The sequence below is a fragment of the Chrysochloris asiatica genome, unplaced genomic scaffold, assembly GCF_000296735.1.
Source record: "Chrysochloris asiatica unplaced genomic scaffold, ChrAsi1.0 scaffold00266, whole genome shotgun sequence".
Classification (NCBI taxonomy): domain Eukaryota; kingdom Metazoa; phylum Chordata; class Mammalia; order Afrosoricida; family Chrysochloridae; genus Chrysochloris; species Chrysochloris asiatica.
Window position 1 is genome coordinate 3,420,508 of NW_006408784.1, and position 21,102 is coordinate 3,441,609.

Sequence of the window (21,102 nt, forward strand, 5' to 3'; positions counted from 1 at the left end):
GAGCGGCTGGTAGTTTCGAACCGCTGACCTTAAGGTTCGCAGCCCGAGGTGCTGGGGAGACTTGATCTTGAGCATTCATTTGTTTACATTGTGATCCTCAGGTAGAAACTTGGCTTCCTCAGAGGCACACTGCCTTCACTGTTTTTACACACGTCTTTCACTATTTCAAGTTCCCTGTTTTTGAGTGTGGAGGCTCAGTGAGGTTGGAAAAACCCTAATTTATGAGTAATGATTCACAGAAATGGCTACATAATGACCAAAGGGAAGATCTATTTTGGTAGGTGATGGGTTGTACTTCTCATTTTTCTTAGATTGTAGACAGGGCTTAACCAGGCCTTTAAGACCCTTACAGGGAGACACCGGGTCACCCTCAAGAGAGTCTAGTGTCTCAGACCTGTGTGCATTGGGTTTAGGTTCTTTGGAGCTACAAACCCAGTCTATAAACGGGGAGAAGGTACTTGTCTAGCAGCTTATTTCACTCTAAAAGGAGCACACGCGGCACTGTGTGGGTCAGTGCGCCAGACTGCAAAGTTGGTTTGAACACCAAGATCGGTGGTTCGAATTCACCAGCTGCTCCTCGGAAAACCCTCTACTACAGGATCTTTATGAGTCGGAACCGACTCAATGGCACTTAACAACAACATACTTGTTCAGGAATCCTTGTGTGGCGCTGTGGGATAAAGCACTAGACCGCAAGGTCAGTGATTCACACTCACCAGCTGCGACTTGGAAACCCGATACAGAATCACTGTGATCGGAACTGACTCGATGAGACTTAATAATGAGAAGAACTGGAAGGGGAAAGTCACTTCACTCAGAGCCCCGCCACCCAACAAGCCCTGCCACCATTTTCATATTTTATTTCCTACATTTTCCTGTTTCTATGTTGACCTTTCACAAACTTAGTCTTACTGCAACTAAAATTTTATATCCTGCTATTTTACTTTACGTTATTGTCAATATTCCTTACCAACTTTCCAACAGCTATTGATAGTCTTTAACTTAGTAATGGAGTCCCTGGATGGTACACATAGTGAATGCACCTGACTGCGTAGAAAGGTAGGATTTTCAAGCCCCCCCAAGAGGCACCTCAGAAGGCAGGCCCGGTGATCAACTTCTGAAGAAGAGCACAGTTCTTCTGTGACACACCTGGGGTCCCACTGAACTGGTGTCAACTCAGCAGTAACTAATTATTGGTTAGCTTGATCATTATCATTGAACATTCTCATTTACTTATTTATCATCGAATTACTAGAATTTAGCCCTATGACTAGCCCTTGTAACCAGGAGCCAATGCCCTGCAGCTCTAGCATAGCATTGCTTCCAACTATCTCGGATGCAGAAACAGTTGCTGTGGCAAGAATCCCCCTTGGAATGGAATCCTAAAAGTGTCTGAAGGTACAAGTTTAATCAGTCTCCCAATCTGTAACCCTGAATGACCTAGAAGGTCCTCAGAATCATTTGGTCTGGTCCTGCCAAGGCAACCACAGTTTCAGCCATCACATTAAGTGCTGTCAAGTCGGTTCCAACTCATGGCGATCCTGTACAGGAAGTTTCTCAGGAGCAGCTGGTGAATTTGAACCACCGACCTTGAAGTTTAAATAGACTCTGTGGTCCACTGCATTATCCTATCACACCACAAGCCATCACATTCAGGCTTGTGGTGTGGTGGGCTAATTAAATCTTTGACCAAATATAGCAGGCTAATTTTTAAGTTGATAATTTTATATGGCCCATGAATGATGATGTAATTTTTGGCAGAAGAAAGATTCCCCACCCCTGTTTTAGAAGGTCCCATTTCTCTGCTATCGACTGTAGATGGGGCGGACCCTGCTGACAGCTGGCTCTTCTAACCTGGACTGCTTTCTGATCCTCAGGTCCCTGGGCCACACTCCATCCATGACCACATCGGACCTCTCCACACACTCCACCGCCTCGCTCATCAGCAACGAGGAGCAGTTTGAAGACTACGGGGAGGGGGACGATGTTGACTGTGCCCCCAGCAGCCCTTGCCCAGATGATGAGACCAGGACCAACGTCTACTCAGACCTGGGGTCTTCCGTGTCTTCCAGGTGGTCCCTGGGTCTGGATGGTGTTGGGTTCAGGAAAAATGGCGGAAGCAATGCAGCCTCATCTCATCCTGGGGGTTGCTAGGTGAAGCAGAGTCCTTTCAACTGAGCTGCTATGAGACTGCTCGTGGAGTTGGGTGTGCTCATTGGCATCTTGACTGGGTACCTGGAGTGCCCTTCGCCCTCCTGCCATCTTGAAAAAGAAGCAGAATTAACCAAGCTGGGGGGCTGTAGACTGGGTGGTCTTTGTTGTTTTGCTTCCTGTAACCTCAGTATTGAAGGGTCACCTACTGTGATACCTTCCCACCTTTCTGAGTCTGACATTAACTCTTAGTCATCTGGTAAATGGTTACATCTCACTGGTTTCTTCTCGTTGAGAATATGGGACAATGATAGATGTGTATCTGGCTTTCTATTTTATATATATATAAAACACATACATTCTTTGTGGTCTTGAGGCATCAGGTAAAGGTGAAAAGTAAACTCAACAAGGTATGGTGTGACACCAGACTGGACAGCAGTTAAGAGGGTGACTTCTTTCCTTTATGAATCAGTGCGGGGCAGACGCCCAGGAAAATGCGTCACACGTACAACAGTGAGCTGCTGGATGTTTACTGCTCTCAGTGCTGCAAGAAAATCAACCTGCTGAATGATTTGGAAGCTCGGCTGAAAAACCTAAAGGCCAACAGGTTAGGCCCCAGGGTCCAGCATAGGGGTGGGGTGGGGGCGAAGGTGGGGATCAAAGGGAAGAGTAGCAGTGAGAGGCTCTGAGCAGTCTTGGTGCTCGGGTGGAAGAACTTGGCCTGGATTATCATGCTGTAGGAAAATCGGACGTATCTTCCCAGAGCCCATGGGAAGAAAGGTCTGCCTGCACTATGGTATCTTGCAGCCAGAGCAGAGTCAGGGAATGGCCTAGAATCCACTGCTGACGACTTGTCCCCTCTCTTTCCCTCCCTCCCTCTCTCTGTTTAGCCCCAACCGAAAGATCTCCAGCACGGCCTTTGGACGGTAAGGCTCCCTTGGGAGAAGTGTTGAGAACGGCCCCCTCCCTGTGCACCAGGACAGTGCAGGCAGAACAGCCAGAGTTGCATCCGCATCCTCCTGCCCTAGGCTCTTGTACCTTCTGCTAGTGGTTGCCTTCTCCAGTCCCTCGGCTGCCTCACCTTCAGGCAGGCTCCCAAGGGATACTTAGTGACCCCTCCTTCTGCTCTGGAGCTGGCAGCCGCACGTACAGAAACCCTGGGTTTCCCAGATGTGACCGTGCTCCACTAAAGACGCACACTTTGCCCGGTTATATCCTGCTGACTGGCCCCAAGACCACAGCCCAGGGAGATGCATGGAGTGCCCAGGCTCTGCTCCCTGGAAAGGGCGCTTTGTCTGGCCCAGGAGCTGGAGGTGGAATGATTTCTTGGCCAAGACCCTGACTGCGGGGAGGGGGGACAGCTGGATTTCACCTGAGAACAGGTATCACCTTGGCAACCCATCTGCCTGCTACCCATCCCACCCACTAAGCCAGGCTTTGCAAGGTCTGCATGGGTCTCCTCCCCTTCCCCAGATATGTAGTAGGAGCCAACGTGCTAGAGGGGGTTCCCTCTTGCTGGCTGCCTACCCCAAGGAGGCCCAACCCTTGTCAGATCTGTGGGGCCAGGTTGGCATCACCAGGCCATTTTCTTGCTGGAGGATGGGAGCGGGTAGGGGGCTCCTGGCAACTCTAGTCACCTGGAGGGAACCAAGTGGAACAGCACATCGCAAAGGAATCCGAGGCAGCAGGAAGAGTGCTGTGATGAATTGGCCATGTCTGCCTGGGAGTCAGGAAGGGTCGTAGCAGCCCTCTGTCGTTTCCAGAGCTGGGTCCAGGGGTCAGACATGCTCCCTTCCCCTCCGCATCTGGCTGCGGCTGACCTCCTTAGGGTTCCCAGCTGTCTCCAGGGCTGAGCGGGCCCCTCAGCCTCTCTGGAGCCTCCAGACCCAGGTGGCCCCTTCCTCCGCCCCTGCAGGCAGCTCATGCATAGCAGTAATTTCAGCAGCAGTAACGGCAGCACGGAGGACCTGTTCCGGGACAGCATTGACTCTTGTGACAACGACATCACAGAGAAGGTGGGACCCTGGGGGGCTTCCGAGGGCCTTTCTCAGGGTGCTGGGGCAAGCTCCCTGCTCCTTGTTGTGTGGGGACCTGGGAGACCTGGTGCTTCTTGCCCTGGTTCTGATGAAGGGCACATGTACCCCCACCCCCTCCAGACATGCCTGTCATTCTCTTCCTGCTCCTACAGAGGTCCTGTCCCCAGGTTCTCAGTCCTGGGGACTCACCCTGTACTTCTGCTGCAGGTGAGCTTCCTGGAGAAGAAGGTGACGGAGCTGGAGAATGACAGTCTGACCAATGGGGACCTGAAGAGCAGGCTGAAGCAGGAAAACACCCAGCTGGTGCACAGGTCCGGCGGGCACAGGCTGGACCTGGGGAATGGGAACGCTGGCCCGCATGTCCCTTCCAGTTTGCAGGGTCTGTGACCCATCTGCCCCCTGTCATGTGGTCCTGCCCAGGCAGGGACACAGGTTGGAGCTTGACCTTGGCCTTAGGCCTGCAGCCTCAGGGTTGGTCCAAGGCTGGAGTTGGAATTGGCTCTCTGGTCTCTCACTGTCACACGTGATGGGAGCTGGGCCTCCTTTGCTGGGAGACAAGCTCTGCAGAGGGACAGGTCAATGTGAATGGAAGAATGGGCCAGGCATTGCTGGCCCTCCTCCCAGTGGCAAGAAGCTCACTGAGCATAGCATGTCTTGATAGCATTTGCCAGGGTGGAGAGTTTAATGGACCTCCCAAGGTGGCATGGAACTCAGTTTGTCCCAGCTCAGGGTCTGGTTCCCAACCTTGTCAGACTCAAAGATAGACCCCTTTCAGACACCGAATTCGATTAGCCTGGTGGGGGACCGATGTGTGTCATCAGTGGGCGGTACCAAATAGGCTGCCAGTTTATTCATGCAGGCCAGGGACTGGCCTGCTTGGGGTCGTTAGCCAGAACCTGTGTGGTTTTGGGGTCAAGGTGTTCAGTAGGCTGAATAATTGATTAGAGGGGTGCTGGCTAGCAGGTAATCAGGAAAGAGAAGAGGTGAGACCTGAGGCCTGCTGTCCCTGCCTGCCCTGCCACCAGAGGCCCAGGGGCACTCGCTCCCCTCTGAATGCCACCGCCATCTCTGCCTCTCCATGGCCGATGCTCCTCTTTGGAGATGTCTCAGTGTCCCAGATTCATCTATCAGCCAAGCAGCTGGTTCCCGGGCCTCCAGACATGCCCTTAGTAACTCCCACAGTAGGGCTACAGTTTGGGTTGGGTGAGGAAGCAAGTTCCCTAGGCTGGCTCCTGCATCTGAGTCAGTGCTGTGCTCCTCAGGGTGCACGAGCTGGAGGAGGTGGTGAAGGACCAAGAGACTACGGCCGAACAGGCCCTGGAGGAGGCGGCCAGGCACCACCGTGAGGCCTACAGCAAGCTGGAGCGAGAGAAGAGCACGGAGGTGGAGCTGCTCAACACACGGTGAGCTGCCCTCCTTTCTGGGAGCCAGCCAGGGCCGCTTACTACTCAGTACACACACTCCAGGTACAGCCCATTTTATCAGTAGGATGAGGGGGAGAGGATGGTTCCTGAGTTCTGTAAGAGACCCAGTGGCCAGGCTTGGAGCGCCCCCTGCTGTCAGATGAAGGCTGAGCCCCAGAGGCCTAAGTCCAAGGAAAAACATAGTTCGGGTTTAATTGGCTCATGTGTCTCACTATTGGAGCCTTGACGCAGGCAGGGCAAGGAGCATTGGTCTGGGAGTCCAGGTTGCTTTCCTGGTCATTCCCTGAACCTCGGTTTCCCCATGTCACCCTCTCCATGTCTTGCCTCACTGGTGGCTATACATGGCAGAGCACTGCACACAGGAGAGGGGTGGTTGTGCTGATGGCCCCAGTCTGTGTATACTGCTGACTCGTCCATTCTCTGAGCTGAGCCTTCCTGGGGTCAGCTAGGCTCAGCTGGAGGGATATGGGGCAGGCTGCTGAGGCAGGTGGCAGGGAGTTGGGCTCCCACCTGGCAGCTTGTGGTTCTCAGTCAAGTGTTTCCCTGATTGTTGAGGTCAAGCAAGCCCAAGGGGAACAGATGGACCAGTCTTCTCTGTGGTGAAGAAACATTCCAGCTCTGCTCACCATGTCAGACACAGTGCAGCTGGCCTGCTTGAGACCCTCTGTGTTAACTCTTTAACCCAGGGCTTCGTTTACCATGTGCATTCATGTTCTAGAAGCTGCTTTGCTTCTCTTCCTGGAGGCTGCTACCTCATTCTGACGCTGGCACAGGTCAGCCATCCTGAGCGAGGTGGCCGGCCCAGGTGGTGGAAGAAGTGTGTGCATGAGTCAGACAAGTGCACACACACATACAGAGAGAGAGAGAGAAAGCTAGCCCTCTTCTTTTTGAGCCTGCACCTCCAGTATGGAGCACATCACTTAGCTCATACCCTGAAGTCACATACTGTGCTCTGCTTCTCAGTCCCCTGTGAGGCCGCAGAATGTGTTGGCGAGTCTCAATTCCTCTATGGCCCTTTCAGTAGAGGCCGGGGCCACCTCTCTTGGAGGAAGGAGAGGTGCCTGCAGGAATCGGTGGCCAGAGGTGACACTGCACATCCTGTTGGGCCATTGAACCCATCCAGGTACCCAGGTCTGTCTCCTTGGGCAGACACTTCAGAGTGGTCATTCATGAATGTGGCATAGGCCATTACTGTGGGGACCAGTGCCTGTAGGCATCTGAGGCAGCTGGTGGAGCCCCGGTGAGCTGTGGTGGATGGAGAATGGAAAGCAAACACTGCCTTGGTCTTCAGTTTACTTTTGGTAACAGGAGGGCCTTTACCACAAACAGTCACTGGAAATCTATCCTGCAGGGAACCATTATACATGTTGTTTAGGCCCCTTCTGAGGATATATCCAAAAAGATCATGTTCTGGTTCACCATTTAATGGTTTTTTTATTGTTCTTGTTTTAAAAAATGACTATTTGTGTCTTTACCAATTTGTCTTGGGTGTCAGAAACCTCAGGACTGTTATCAGTTGGGACAATTTATATTTTCTTCTCTGTCTCGCTTTCTCTCTGTCTCACTGTGTGTGTGTGTGTGTGTGTGTGTGTTCTGGTACCTTCCCTCCTCCTCTGAGCAGAGAACCTGCACATCTTGTCAGCTGTTGTGTACAGTGTGCACTTCTCTATCCGTTCTGAGATGTGTGTCCTCCTCTTCCCAGGGTGCAGCAATTAGAGGAAGAAAATACCGAGCTTAAAACAACCGTGACTCGGCTCAAATCGCAAACCGAGAAGCTGGATGAGGTGAGAGGCAGGTGTGGCAGGTCTGGCTGTCTCAGACTCAGCTCGTGTCCACAGCAGGCTGTGCAAGGCATTGGGGGCCACTAGTGTCTAGTGCCAAATTCACTCAGCACAGAAATGCAACACAATGTGGATATGTGCTCCTCCTCGCTGTTTCTAAACATCCCATGTTTTCTGTGAATATGTTTTCTTACATAATGGGGGGAATAATAGGCTTTACAAAAGAGAAGAAGAGGTTAGCTTCTCTGTGGGCTGCCCGCCCCCTGTTTCTTCACACTCCATCTGGCACCGGTGGAGGACATCAGAGGCCTGGGGTTTCTAACTGGCCTTCTAGAATCATTGGGGCCACTAAGCTGTGAGTTAGAGGGAAGCTGGGCTGATTGTGTGTTTGCAGTGCTGGGGTCCAGATCCTCAGGGAATTTCCTCTCTGGGACCTGATTTGGACCCGGGGCCTCTCCCCCTCTGACTGGAGTCTCCTGGTTCCAGGAGCGGCAGCGAATGTCTGACCGGCTGGAAGACACCAGTCTGCGGCTCAAGGATGAGATGGACCTATATAAGCGCATGATGGACAAGTTGCGGCAGAACCGTCTCGAGTTCCAGAAGGAGCGGGAGGCGACTCAGGAGGTGGGTCCCTGCCCAGAGGGCCACCCGGAGGGCTCCTCCCAGCATCCCTGCTCCTGCCGACCAGCCTGTCTCCCCTGCAGCTCATTGAAGACCTGCGGAAGGAGCTGGAGCATCTGCAGATGTACAAGCTGGACTGCGAGCGGCCAGGCAGGGGCCGCAGCGCATCATCCGGCCTGGGCGAGTTCAATGCCAGGGCCCGTGAGGTGGAACTGGAGCATGAGGTCAAGCGGCTCAAGCAGGTGGGCCCTGAGAGACTCTGTCTGGTGGGATTTAGTCAAACGGGATGGGGGACCACGGTGAAGAGGTAAGAATGTAGCACACACCTATACCCATATTCCTGTCGGGCCTGGCCACCTCATTGTATGGCTGGAGGACTCCCTCTACAGTATGTCTGATGGAAACCCAGATCTTTCTTTGTACCCATAAAAAGAAATAGACACCACTCTTCCTGTCCTTAGGAGCTCTGGTGGCACTATAGGATAAGCACTGGACTGTGAATGACAGGTCAGTGGTTCAAACCCACCAGCTGCTCCATGAGAGAAAGTTGAGGCTTTCTGCCCCTCCTAAAGATTTACAGCCCTGAAAACCCTCTACAGGGTCACTGTGAATTGGAATCAACCCAATGACCAGTGGGTTAGGTTTGGTTTTCCTGTCAGTAGCACTTGGGGTCAAGAATGCAACTATCCCCAGCCACGAATTAGAGCCTGACTGCATTACGTACTCCTAGAGTAGACCCTGAACCCCAGTGTCCATGCTTCCTTTATTGGAGACTAGTACAAGGGTAGGGGAAAGAGGATCAGGAAGGGGCAGTGACCACCTCAGGTAGAACGCTCAGTCTGACCCTGCAGCATAAATTGAACCTTTGAGTTTATTCCATGTCACAGCAGAGGTGTGAGTGCTTAGGCTCCCACCACAGCCAGACTCCCAGCCCTTCTCTGAAGACCCTAGTATGAGCAGATGGGAGACTGAAATCAAAACCAGGAGTATGGGGTTGGTAAAGGGGATCTGGACTGGGCAAAGTCAAGATGCCTGGGGAGAGAACACCTACCACAGTAGGCCTCCTGAACCAAGCAGATGAGCTGACCTCTCTGCCTGAACACCCCACAGCTTCCCTTTTTCTCACCAAGAGCAAGGGCTGGAGAAAAGGCCACTAGGTAGGTGTGCCGTCACCAGAGCCTCAGAGGCTCCTGCTCTGGCTTGTCCAACTCCCGGGGAGGAAGGGATGGCCAGCAGCCATTCTCTGTCCAGGAACACAGCTCCTTAAAAACATGTGAACTCCCAGAACACCAGCCCTTCTACTCCCTACAAGTGTGGCAAAATCCACACCACCTACGGCATCTTGAGCAGGCTGTTTACGTACACCTGAGGGGATAGTGCTGCTGATTGGAGTGCGGAAGGAGATGTTGGATGCTGAGATATGTCTTCCTGATGCTTCGGGGAATTGATGTAACCCTCGTCCACTGTCCCATAGGAGAACCATAAGCTGCGGGATCAGAACGATGACTTGAATGGACAGATCTTGAGCCTCAGCCTCTATGAAGCAAAGAACCTCTTTGCCACTCAGACCAAAGCCCAGTCTCTGGCTGCAGAAATAGACACAGCTTCACGTGATGAGGTAACCACGTCCCTCTGCCTCTTGATCTGGAGCCAAGTCTCCTCCTTACCTGTGTTCTGCCCCCACTCCCCACCTGCCGTGATGCTAGTCCCAGCTGCCCAGAGCAGGAGACCCATACCCAGGATCAACCCCAGCGTGTCCCTGTCTACAGCAGCCCAAGTGATCAGGCTAAGCTGGGGTAAAGGACAAGTTAGGAACCACCCTGGGCAGTGCTGGGGATGGGGAGAGAGGCTGGTCTAGGCAGAGCAGACCACCCATAGGGGCCCTGCAGCTTTAAATGCCTGAGGTTGTTGCACAAAGGTGATGAGGGCTCACATTCCATGGGCAGAATACTCTTGGCTTCTTGTCCCCAGGTCCAAGGCTGAGGTGCGTCCCAGGACTGCCTCGCCCTAGGCCTCCCCAGCCTCTCTGTCCCTGGGCTCTGGGCCCTCCCTCACCCCTCTGCCTGTTTCTTTCCTGTTCCATGCAGCTAATGGAAGCCCTGAAGGAGCAAGAGGAGATCAACTTCCGTCTGAGACAGTACATGGACAAGATCATCCTCGCCATCCTGGACCACAACCCCTCTATCCTTGAGATCAAACACTGAAACCCGGGGGCTGGCTGCAGAGCAGCCTGGGGACCCAAGGACGGAGGGGCAGACCTGCCTGAGGATGAGGGCCCAGGGCCCAGACCTCATACTCGCACTGTAAATGTCTCTCTGGCCACCGTGTGTGACTTGTCCTGGTGTCTATGTGGGGCAGCCTGTGCTCAGGTGTGAGGGTGGTACTTTGTGACCCCTTTGCAAGGGGCAGAGGTGCTGGAGGTGGGAGGGCCAGGGTCTGCTGTCATGCGTCACTGTAATAACAGAACTGGATGCTTGTGGTTAGACACTGGATCAAATGATTCTACCTCTGGGGGATACGGATTTTAAACTAGTGAGAGTGGCCCTTTCACCTAGCCTGCTTCCCTGGGAGGAGGAGTAAAATTACCATCTCCCCGCAGGAGTAGGAATACTCTACAGCTGTGTCCTTGCCAAATTTGCCTGGCCCTAACCACCTCTCAAGGCCAGGGAGGAGGCCGCTGGCCCGGGATGGTGCTCTGTGTGGCGTGACAGACACTGGCTGCAGGGTACAGCTGTGTTCTGCGGAGTCCCCCGAGCCCTTCCTCAGCCCTGCTTACCTACCTCCCCTTTCCGGTTGAGTTTTGTTTTTAACACAAACAAGCAGCATTCACTTGGGTGTCAACTGGAAATGGAGAAAAAGGAAGGAGAAGGGGGGAGGGGCTTGGTGGATGGAGGTGTGTAAGGCAATGGTTGGCATTGGGCAGTCACAGAAAGGGATCTACGGGGAGCAGACAGTTCCACATTCCTGCCACTTTCCTCCTCATGGCAGCAGCAATTTCAGAGTGAGGGGCACATAGGAACCACCTAGCTCTGTTCTCCATGCAGCCGGACGATGGCAAGCCTCTGGTTTGGGTTTTCGGAGTCAACTCTGGGCCCAACTAGGTAGCAGAAGGCCTTCGTTTAGTTTTTAAAAACACACCTGTGTTCCGTTCTCAGACAGAAAGATGCATGCTGTGCAGGTAGGGAGACCAAGTTGGGAAAAGTTAGTCTTCCATCCTCTGATGCTAGGGATTTTTACTGTGTGCTTATTCTAGGCAGCTGGGGGAAGATACGGTACTTTGTGAGTTTTCTAGTTTGTCTCAATTTTATATGGCTTGTGATTCGTTTCCTTCGTCCAAATATAAACATATTTGGCCTTCATTTCTCCCCTGCAGTATGTTTTCTTCTGCACTTCTAGTATTTAAAGGAAAGTTTGGGTATGTTGGGGAGGGGCATGGAAGTGTGTTTACAAAGAGAAGAGAAGGGTGGTAGAAGGTGAAGAGCGGATTTGAGGCTTTCGCTGTGTCCCCTGCTCGCTCACAAAGGCCGGGCTGTGGCCAGCACCAATCTTCACTCCTTTGCAATCAGCTGTTTCTGTTGGATTTCAGAAATCTATTTTTAAGGCTATGGTAGGGAGTTTGATTCATGATGCAAATAATGGGGTTGAATCATCTGATCCAGGGGCCTGGGCCGCCCCCCAACAGGAAGGCCAGGCCAGGGGTCAGTCTTCTGGGAATCTCTTAACTGTTTAATTGTTTAAGACACTGGCTTCCCTGCTCCTCGAAGTTCTGCGAAGCAGCAGAAATGAGAGAGGGGTCTCTAGAGAATTAACCATTAGGAAGAATTGACTGTAATTTAAAGGTGAATCTAGACATGCTTTGGCCTGGGTTTTGCTTCATTAGGGTCCTACAGAGAGGCTTACCTGATAAGTTTGAGATCATTTTATATGTAAACATTTCTGTGCTCCTTAGCTGCTTTCAGAGTTCCTGGGTGCTGCTCAGGTCAACAGCTAACTAAAAGGTTGGTAGTTCAAAGACACCCAGAGGTACCTCAGAAGAAAGACCTGGTGATCTAAAAGATCACACCGAGAGAGATCACAGTTCTCAGAAGAACCTAGGGTGGCTGTGAATCGGAATAAAAACTCAGTTTGTTTGTTCCATTTTTGTTTTTAGCTGTTTTGGTGTGGATTTCCAGAATCAGAGGCAGAGGTCTTCGTTATATAGAGTCACAATAGGGAAAGAAATTTCTGCCTGGTGTGTGCTAGTGTCTAGCACAGCCAAAGGAAACTGAGCAGGGAAAGCTGCGGACTGTGCGTTCTGCTGAGTTTCTCCCTCTAGGGGGTGCTGCAGGGACACACTCCCAGCCTGGTGCCACTCCCAGGGATCCCCAGAAGAGGGCAGTGGGTGGTTGGAGTTGGAAGATCTCAAAGGGAGATTGAGTTTCTTGTAACACAGTTAAATCCAACCTTTTGGTTGAAAAATGTATCCACATTTCTTATGAAACCTAGTCTGTCAAATTGTCTTTTAAAGATCACACATGTTGTTTTAGGAAGTACGGTGGCTCTAGAAGATAAGCACTGGACTTAAACCATAAGGTCGGTAGTTCAAGTCCACTAGTCACCCTGTGTGAGAAAGATGAGGCTTTTTTTATAGCCTCAGAAACCCTAAACAGTTCCTATGACTGAGAACCAACTCCTTGGCACTTGACACCAGCAAATGTTGTCATTATCTTGGAAACTAACCTGAGGTGGAGTGTGGTGGAGTGGGATCTCGGGGATAGGTGCCCTGAGATCCCAGCCCCAAAGCTGTCAGGTGCCAGAGCTTGGAGGAGCAGAACAGACTTCTTGGTGCTTTCTGACTCCTTGTTTTATTTTTAGTTGGGAGTTATCTTTCAGTAGCAGGAATGTCAGATGGTGTAGCACTGTAGAATAAACACTGGACTGTTAACAATAGGTTGGTGGTTCAAACCCACTAGCTGCTTTTTGTAAACCCTACACAGGGTCACTATGAGTCGGAACAGACTCCACTAACAACTCGATATGCCTAGTTAAAATGGAACTTCAGATAAACAACAAATAACTTTTTAAAAAATTTAGTATATGTTCTACATATATTTGATGCATATTTAAAATGGGAGATCTTTGAAAATTCTGAATATTGGGCTGACTTAATTAGTATTGGGTGTGGCCCAAGCATCAGCAATATTTTCTAGTTTAACTGGGGTCCTGGGTGGTGGTCGTTGCTGTTGTCAAACCAGGTTGGCATAGACAATAGTTTGTCTGAATTTCACTTGGTTTCCGGAGTTGGGGAGCCTTACAGGAGACTCCTGTTTGACATGACATTGAACTGCCCTTAAGTTCAAGGAAAAATCAGACCAAGTTGGCTGAACCAGAAAGCAGGTTCTTTGTATCTGATAGAAAAGGAGGTACCTTTTGATTCACCTAGGCCCAATTCCGTGGGAGGGTATAAGAAATAAGACTTTGTTTAGCTGAATTGGCCAGAGTTAGACACAAGTTGGTTTTTTTTTTTTTTTTTAGTGTTGTAAATGTGCAGTCTTCTTTGAGATGGGTCAAAGAGAAATTCCTTTTTCTTGATCTTATTTCTGATTCATTAAAAACACTTACGAAGCTAGAAAGCCTCCCAAAGCAGGAAGTCCAAAGCAGAGGTGCTCAACTTTCGCTGTGTGTTGGACTCACCTGGGGAGACCTTTAAATTCAGGTGCTTGGGCTAGACCCCAGAGGTTGTAATTTTATTGTACGGGAGTGTGGCTCAGGCCTTAGGGTGTTGAGAGAGCTCCCTGATAACTCAAATGTGCAGCGCAAGGCAGAAGCCACGCCTCCTAGAAGTGTGCTGGCCAATGGGTAGAGAGAACAAACTGCTGTTGGTCTAGGTAAGCCAGGTGCGGTAGAGCAGTCACTTGTGCTGGGCTCTCTCTCAGTGGCTTTTCTTGTTACGTCATCAGGTGGTGAGAAGTCCCTTTGTCCCCAGGATGAGAGGCCAGATGCCTTCAGGAGCTGGTGGATCCAGGTCACCAGGCTGCAAGTTCACAGCCCTGAGGGAATAAGCAGGATGGGAGTCGGCAGGCTATGTTGACCACAGACTCCATTCCACAATGGGTCAGAACAGTCAGTGTGTCCTTGTGGTACAGGAGGGCGTGGTGTGGGTGCTTCTGTTGCAATGACAGATTTAACCTACAAAGGCCTACAGGGGAAAGTGGCCTCTGTGTTCTGTGTGTCCGTGTCCATGTACCAGCGGCTTTCAACGTGAAACTTCACTTTAGATGTGACTGTAATCATCAAGGTCGCCTGGCACATCTGTGGAGGACTGAGGTGGATTCAGACTGAGAAGGGACTGTTAAGGGATTTATGGCAGGCAGCCTCATGGGCTTTCTTCCCTGACCCTCGGCCTCCCTTTGAGATGCCTACGCACCCCCAGTAAGGCGAGACTTCACATACCTAGAGGTCATGTGTCCAAGGACCATGGCCTCCCGGGTGATTTGAGCAAGTCCCTTTCCCTTTGCTGAGAGCAGTTGTGATTGGAGCGGGATGAGGGGCAACCTGAGCCACAACTCTGCCCTCCTGCTACTGTCTACTGTCTGCTGGGGAAAACAGGCTGCTTTTCAGGAAGCTGTGTTTTTGTGAGTGTAGACTGTGGGGGAGCACCTGGCCATCATCCTCACCATACACCAGGTCTCCCACAGCGTGATAGTGCTCCAGGATGACCATGTAGATGCCCATCTCTCCCCATTGAGGCTGGAATGTAGACATGTCTGCCTGGCAGCCACCAGTAGGAATGGGATTGGGGCTGGGGGCCGCTGAGAATGTGTGCCAAGGTCAGTCCTGCACCCTCTCAGTGCTGTCCCGGGGTGACCCTGTGCCTGCTGGGACCCATCTGCTTCGCTCTGTTGCACAGGCCCTGTCTTTGTCTGCATGGTTTAGGGTCTTTGTCTTTGTGCCTTCTTCCCTGTCACCACTGTGCAGGATCGTCCATGTTACCCACTGCCCCCTTTTCTACATCTCCGTTAGCCTGACCTTCCTGAGCCCTGTATAAACGTGTACATACAGCATCCCACTTTGTCCCCATGTGCCACCACAGTGTGGGTGGAGTGGCCAGGTCCCACAGCACGTGTATCTCTCTGTCACTTGGCCGTGCAGACTGGGCAACTGTACAGAACTTCTCATTATTGTCTTAAGTTTGGGGGCTAGGACCCACTGAGTCCCTATGTAACCTGCAGCTAGTTTAGAAGCCTTGCATCCCAGAAAAGGGTCACTTTTTGTAAAGCAACTTCTCCCACAAACCTCTCCCTGTGTTGGTGTGTTGATACTTGTTGGAGGCAATATGCACCTTTTTAACCGGGGGGCCTTGGACCCACCAGAGGTGCCACAGCGTCTACAGCAGCTACACCTTGGAGGAAACACCGCCGCATGGTCCAGATACTTGGCTTTGGGGCCTGGGTTTAGGGCCATCTTATTTCCAAAACAGCTGGGACCCCAAGTGGGCAGCAGAAAGAAGTTTGGGCTGCTGCCCCGCCTGCCATTAACAAGTGCCGTGCTCATTCTTGTGTGCCAGTGGTGCTCAGACCAGGGTGCCATTACATTCTCGACTAATGTCAAGACCAAGACAGGACCTGTGTCACTGGGGACTCGCTCAGGCCCTCGGGCTCCAGTCACCCGCACTCTCTGGGCTGGCTTTCCAGGGGCCACATGTCAACAGGGTTTATCAGGTGGTTACTGACTTTGGATTCAACTTGAGTGTTTGCCCCTGGAATCCCCATCTGAAAATAGGCTTAGCTTTGGGACTGGGGTGGGGCATCCACCTCTAGGCCCCAGTGTGGGGGCAGTCATGGGAGGACACACTCTTGGCCCCCAGCCTGCTTCTGTCTAAAAGGGACAGGCTCTTAAAGGCAAGGCTCTTCCAGGGAACTGTAATGTATTTAGACCAAGGTGTAAATAAACAAGTTTGCTTTTCTTGCCGAACTAAACAGTGAGTTTCTGTGGTGGGTGAGGCAGGGTGTGTTGGTTTTACGTGTCCCCAGGAGAAGCCATGTGATTCCTAGGGGCCCCATATAACAACACTGTACCAGCCATGCAGCTGGGATGGCATTCGAGAACTTTGTCCTCTCTGCAATCATTTTCTTGGTCCCACAAGATTTTCCTAGGGCTCTGCTTGCTCTTGCAGGCCCAAGTCCTGTACTCTAGCCTGGTCTGGACCTCCAGCACAGACCTCTGCCAAGCCCTAGGTGGCAGTGGGAGATACCCTTTCCTGGTTTGTCCCTTCTTATCCTAGCTTACAGTTATTGAAGGGGCTTTGGCCTAGCATCAGATGAGTAGGCTTGCCCTCTTGGCCCAGACCCTCGGGACAGGTAAGACGCAGTCCCTCTGTCTCCTGGCAGAACCCCCACTCTCTAGATTGACCAGCTCCCCCACCCCCACCCTGTGCTCATCGGATGTCTTCCAATACTGGGGTCTATGTGTCTATGGACCCCAACTCCCTACCTCCTAATACTACTACCCTTCCCAACTGGAAATGCCAGATTGAGCAAATAGACAGTTAAAGTAGAAGTTCAGGTAAAAACTTATAGTTTAAGTATAGCCCATGAAATATTAAAGAAAGCTTTTTGTATATCTAAAATCCAAATTTAACTGGGCACTCGAGTCCATCTGCCAAGCCTCTCCCCAACCCTCTTCCCTGACCCTCTTGAGGGGAATCGGTCTATCCTTGGAGTCTTAAAAGCACCACCATCTAATTCTACCCTCACATCATCAACCTATGTTAAGTGCCATCAAGTCTGTTTCAGTTCATAGCGACCCTTACAGGGTTTCCGAGGAGCGGCTGGTGGGTTCGAACTGCCAACCTTGTGGTTAACAAGGTTGTTTATTCTATAGCACTGTACCAGGAGTCCAAAATAAATACACATTTTGACTCTGACGTGAAGCCCAATACAGGATTGCTATGAGTTGGAACCAACTCCGTGGCACACAGCAACCACCACCATCACCCCCAAAGCCTGACTCTCAATCCTGGATCCCACAGGCGAATGAGGGGCTTTTGGCCGAGCAGCCCCCTCTTTTTGGATTAAACCTGCATGGAGGGGTGAGCTGTAACACAGGTAGGTGCAGGCAAGGCCCTGAGTTCACCTGGAAGGGTTCACCTGGATAAAGGCAGTTTTCTGGCGCCATGGCAGTTTAGAAATCTAGGTGCCGCTTCCTCAGTGAGGAAGAGGGGACCACTACATTTAGTTTGGGTAGAGAAAGAGGTAATATTTCCAGAGGCCCTGCTCTCTGCTGGAGAGTTGGCCTACATCAGCCACAATGCTCTCCACTATGTTGCAAAGTGGGTGTTGAGGCCCTTTGAGGCCTGTTCAGTGGGAGAATCCTCCCCAGAAAAGACCTGTGGCTCACACCAGACACAGACAACACTGGGGACCAAACAGCAGGCAGGTATCAGGCCTAAAACCGCCAAACTCCCAGAAAATGTGGACACTTGTTTAGAATAAGAAAAGTTTTCTCCTAGCTGTCAGCTAATGCCTGCAGAACAGCTCCCTGTTTGTGGGTGGAACATGCAGCTCCGCAGGTTTGAAGCGAGCCTACTCTGAAACCCTGCACCTTGTGGAACCTCGGGATTCTCCAGAGAGATGGGCATCTAACCAAGCTTCTCACCCTGCAAGTAGGGCTTCCACAGTACTCCAAGTGCCCACCACCTCGTTTACACACATCCTGTGCCAAAACCATCTGCCTCACCAAACCCGTATTCTCTCAAAACTTTTCTAGACACTTGATCAGCACCACTTACTAACTTCAAGTTTTCTCAGAGCTTCACTGACAAGTCCCATCCTAGCCTGTCCCGCCAGAACACACGCCTCGTGCCCCAGTTCCAGTGCTCTAGCCTTGCACCCTGGAGTCCTGGTGTGGCGCTGTACAATAAAGCACTGAATCGCAAGGTTGGTTTGAACCACAAGGTTGAACCAACTCGAAGGCACTTAACAACAGCAACCTTACACCCTGTTTTGGGAACTGATTCCTTCTCATAGTTGTCACTACCTTGAGTCTCTGGTCCTGGTCTTGCCTTCCTCAACCCAGTCAGCCAGAAGCAAGTGATCTTTCCTGAGCTGCCGCCCCTGTGACTCCATGTCAGGGCATGTGTGGAGACCTGCCTGGAGCCCTGAGCAGGGTCAGAGTTGACACGGTGAACCCAGTGTAGTCCAGAAAGTGAGGGAGGAAGCAGTGGTTTCCGTTGGGTAGAGGTAGGGGATGCCAAATGCCACCGTACCCATCTTATGATTTATCAACATTTCACAGTGATCAAGACACTAAGCATTTTCTAAGCACTTGGCTCTGTCTGAACCCAAGGAAAGACTAGAAAGATGGTCTTTCAGGATGGATGGCCAAGTGGTTTGCAACTGACTGCTAACTCGGAGGTTGGCGATTTGAACAACTCCATAAAATAACATCCCGGTGATCTGCTTCTATAAGGATTAAGCCCACCATCCACTGCTTACTGCCAGAGAGACGGCGCCGACTCATAGTGATCCTGGATAGGGTTTCCAAGACTGTAAATCTTGACAGGAACAGACAGCCTAGTCTTCCTGTGGGACTGCCTCAATTTACCATTCTGGATAGGGGTAAGAAGAAGCAGTGCTGTGGGTACAGGTGTACCCTCTACAAAAGTCCCACTGTCCAACCTCAAAGAAAATGTCAGCCTTTACACTTACACGGTGTCACCCTACACCCTCTAGAGGCCACATCCCTCACAAAGTCATATCATTGTCAGATCCCATCACTCGTACCAACACTCAGTGGCATACAACACCCATCACCTGCTGGCTTCAGATCAGACTTTTCTGAATGGGTCAAAATATCTGGGTGTCATTCAACCAACCAAGGAACATCCACAGAGCACCAACAGGGTGTGCCAAGTTCTATGCCAGGTATGAGGGATTGGTACAGAGAAGACAGAAAAAAATGTCAAGGCCTCGTCTTCCTGGAGGGCAGGGGAGACACTGCTGACTCCCAGCAAAATGAACAGCACTGTGAATCGGAACCGACTTGACGGCACTTAACAGGGAACAGGTGAGCAAGCGGATTGAGCCCAGTCTGGGATCAGAGATCACTTCCCCAAGGAAGAAGCGTTTCAGCAGAGGCCTGAAGGTCTGCAGGCTGTAAGGGGAACCAGCCTGTTCAGGACACTGTGGCTAGGAGGTGAGCAGAAAGCTGAAACTGAAATGGTGGGGTTGCGGCTGGGCCAGATAGAGCCTGGTAAGCCAAGGTCAGATTTCATTCCTCCATTAAGCCAATGTCCCATCAGATGCCCATTGCAGAAGTAGGTGATGCAAACGGAAGCACTAAAACGTGCTTTTGACGAAAAGACTCTTGAGCTACTTGCAAAAAATCAGGCACAAACTCTATGGCGCACAGTTCTACTCTGACACACATGGAAGCATCCTGGGTCAGAGTCGGCTAGATAACTATAGGACCAGGTGCTGGGCATGACAGTGACCAAAACAGACCCTGTCCTCAGCCACCAGAACGCACAGAGTGGTTCTTAGAATCATTTGGGGGCATTTTCAGACCAAACCTGTGCTAAAGTTAGGTGATGCCTGGACACTGGGATTTTTTTTCTTTTAAACTCCCTAGGAGATTCTGGGATCCTGGTGTGGCATTCACTGTAGAACAAGCACTGGACTGCTAATCGTAAGATTGGTGGTTCAAACCCAGCAGCTGCTCCTCAGAAGCCCTATACAGGTCCCTATGAATCAAAACCAACTCAACAGCACTTATCAACGAAAGGAGATTGCAGCATGCAGCCAGAGGGAGCGCCATTGGTGTACCACAAAAAGACGCCGTAGCATCAACTCAGACTCACGGGTATCCAGTTCCTGTCAGGGTGGAACTGTGCTCCGTAGGATTTTCAAAGGCTGATTTTTTCTAAAGTAGAGCACCAGGCCTTTCTTCTAGAAGAATCTGGATGGGTTTAAACCGCCCATCCTTTCTGTCAGAACTGAGCACATTAACTCTTCACATCACCCAGAGACTTCAGTGTATAACAAATCAAACCCAAATCCATTGCCATCAACTCAATTCTGATTTGTGGCAACCCCGAGTGGATCTGAAATCACCTGAGGAGTGAGGAGAGGTTTCACGTGAGAGCTGGAAGATAAGGAGATGGCCAGCCAGGAGAGGTAGCCTGGGTGGGGTGGGAGGGGGAAGAGTGGAAGAGAGGGGTACAGTGAGGACAAAGGCCCCGAGGTGGGAAAAACAGAGAGCCACCTAGTGTGGCAGAGGGAGTCCTGGTGTGGCACTGTAGGCTCAGACTACAAACCACAAGGTTAGCAGTTCAAACCCATCAGCAGCTGCTACTTGGAAACCCTATACAGGGTCACTATGAGTCAGAACCAACTCGACAGCTAAGTGGAAAAGTTGCCCCAGAGCAGGACTTGACCCAAGGAGCAGGTTGCTCAGAGCGGGAGGGGTCACTGCTAGCAGAAGGCTTCAGGGTGGAGACAGGACATGAGCTGAGCCCTGGAGTCTGGGCACAATGGGAACAAGAGCATGGAGGTGAAAGCCTGTGGGAAGCTAAGGAGACGGTGAAGGATGGTGGGGACCCTAGGGTGTAGGTCAAACTCACCAGGTCGCTGTAAGTTGGAACCGACTAGATGTCACTTAACAACAGGACGATGGTGACTCCACTGGAGGTAGGCCTGGTTGAGAGGATCATTGGTGTCCAAGTCTAATGGGGCAAAGTTGGGGGCTCCAGGACCCAAGAGCTCAGGAATCAGCTTCGAGCCAGGAATTAACCAGAACTTAGGGGTGGGGCTATGCTTCCCTTGCTTACTGGGTAATCCTACACTGCTTTTAGGGCTGCAGAGAGTCTGGAAGTATCTGGTGGTTCCAACCTCTCCCATTAGATACCCTCAAAGTAAGTCCGTTTTTTTGAGACAGAAACAGAAAAGATCTACCTCTTGTGTCTGTTGGACCCACCCAGGGCTGAGCACTGATCCATGTCTACAATGAAAGACTACCCCAAGTCACAAAGCCAGTCAGTGCCGGCGGTGGGAGGCACCATCAATGTTTTCCCTTCCTGTATCTGTTGGAGTCCAGCTGTGGCAAGGTCGG

The 21,102-nt window shown here is 51.4% G+C and overlaps 1 protein-coding gene across 1 annotated transcript in view; it reads left to right on the forward strand.

Moving 5' to 3' along the window:
• Nucleotides 1–10,217, forward strand: part of RAB11FIP4 (RAB11 family interacting protein 4 (class II)) — a gene marked incomplete at its 5' end in the record, with an annotated part of 131,961 nt that extends 121,744 nt beyond the window's left edge. Inside the window, 11 exons of the mRNA XM_006874229.1 lie at nucleotides 1,878–2,072; nucleotides 2,624–2,758; nucleotides 3,042–3,077; nucleotides 4,067–4,166; nucleotides 4,395–4,498; nucleotides 5,450–5,590; nucleotides 7,314–7,395; nucleotides 7,879–8,016; nucleotides 8,097–8,255; nucleotides 9,488–9,631; nucleotides 10,101–10,217. Coding sequence (XP_006874291.1) covers nucleotides 1,878–2,072; nucleotides 2,624–2,758; nucleotides 3,042–3,077; nucleotides 4,067–4,166; nucleotides 4,395–4,498; nucleotides 5,450–5,590; nucleotides 7,314–7,395; nucleotides 7,879–8,016; nucleotides 8,097–8,255; nucleotides 9,488–9,631; nucleotides 10,101–10,217 — 1,351 coding nt within the window. The remainder of the gene's footprint in view (nucleotides 1–1,877; nucleotides 2,073–2,623; nucleotides 2,759–3,041; nucleotides 3,078–4,066; nucleotides 4,167–4,394; nucleotides 4,499–5,449; nucleotides 5,591–7,313; nucleotides 7,396–7,878; nucleotides 8,017–8,096; nucleotides 8,256–9,487; nucleotides 9,632–10,100) is intronic.
• Nucleotides 10,218–21,102: the final 10,885 nt, after the last annotated feature.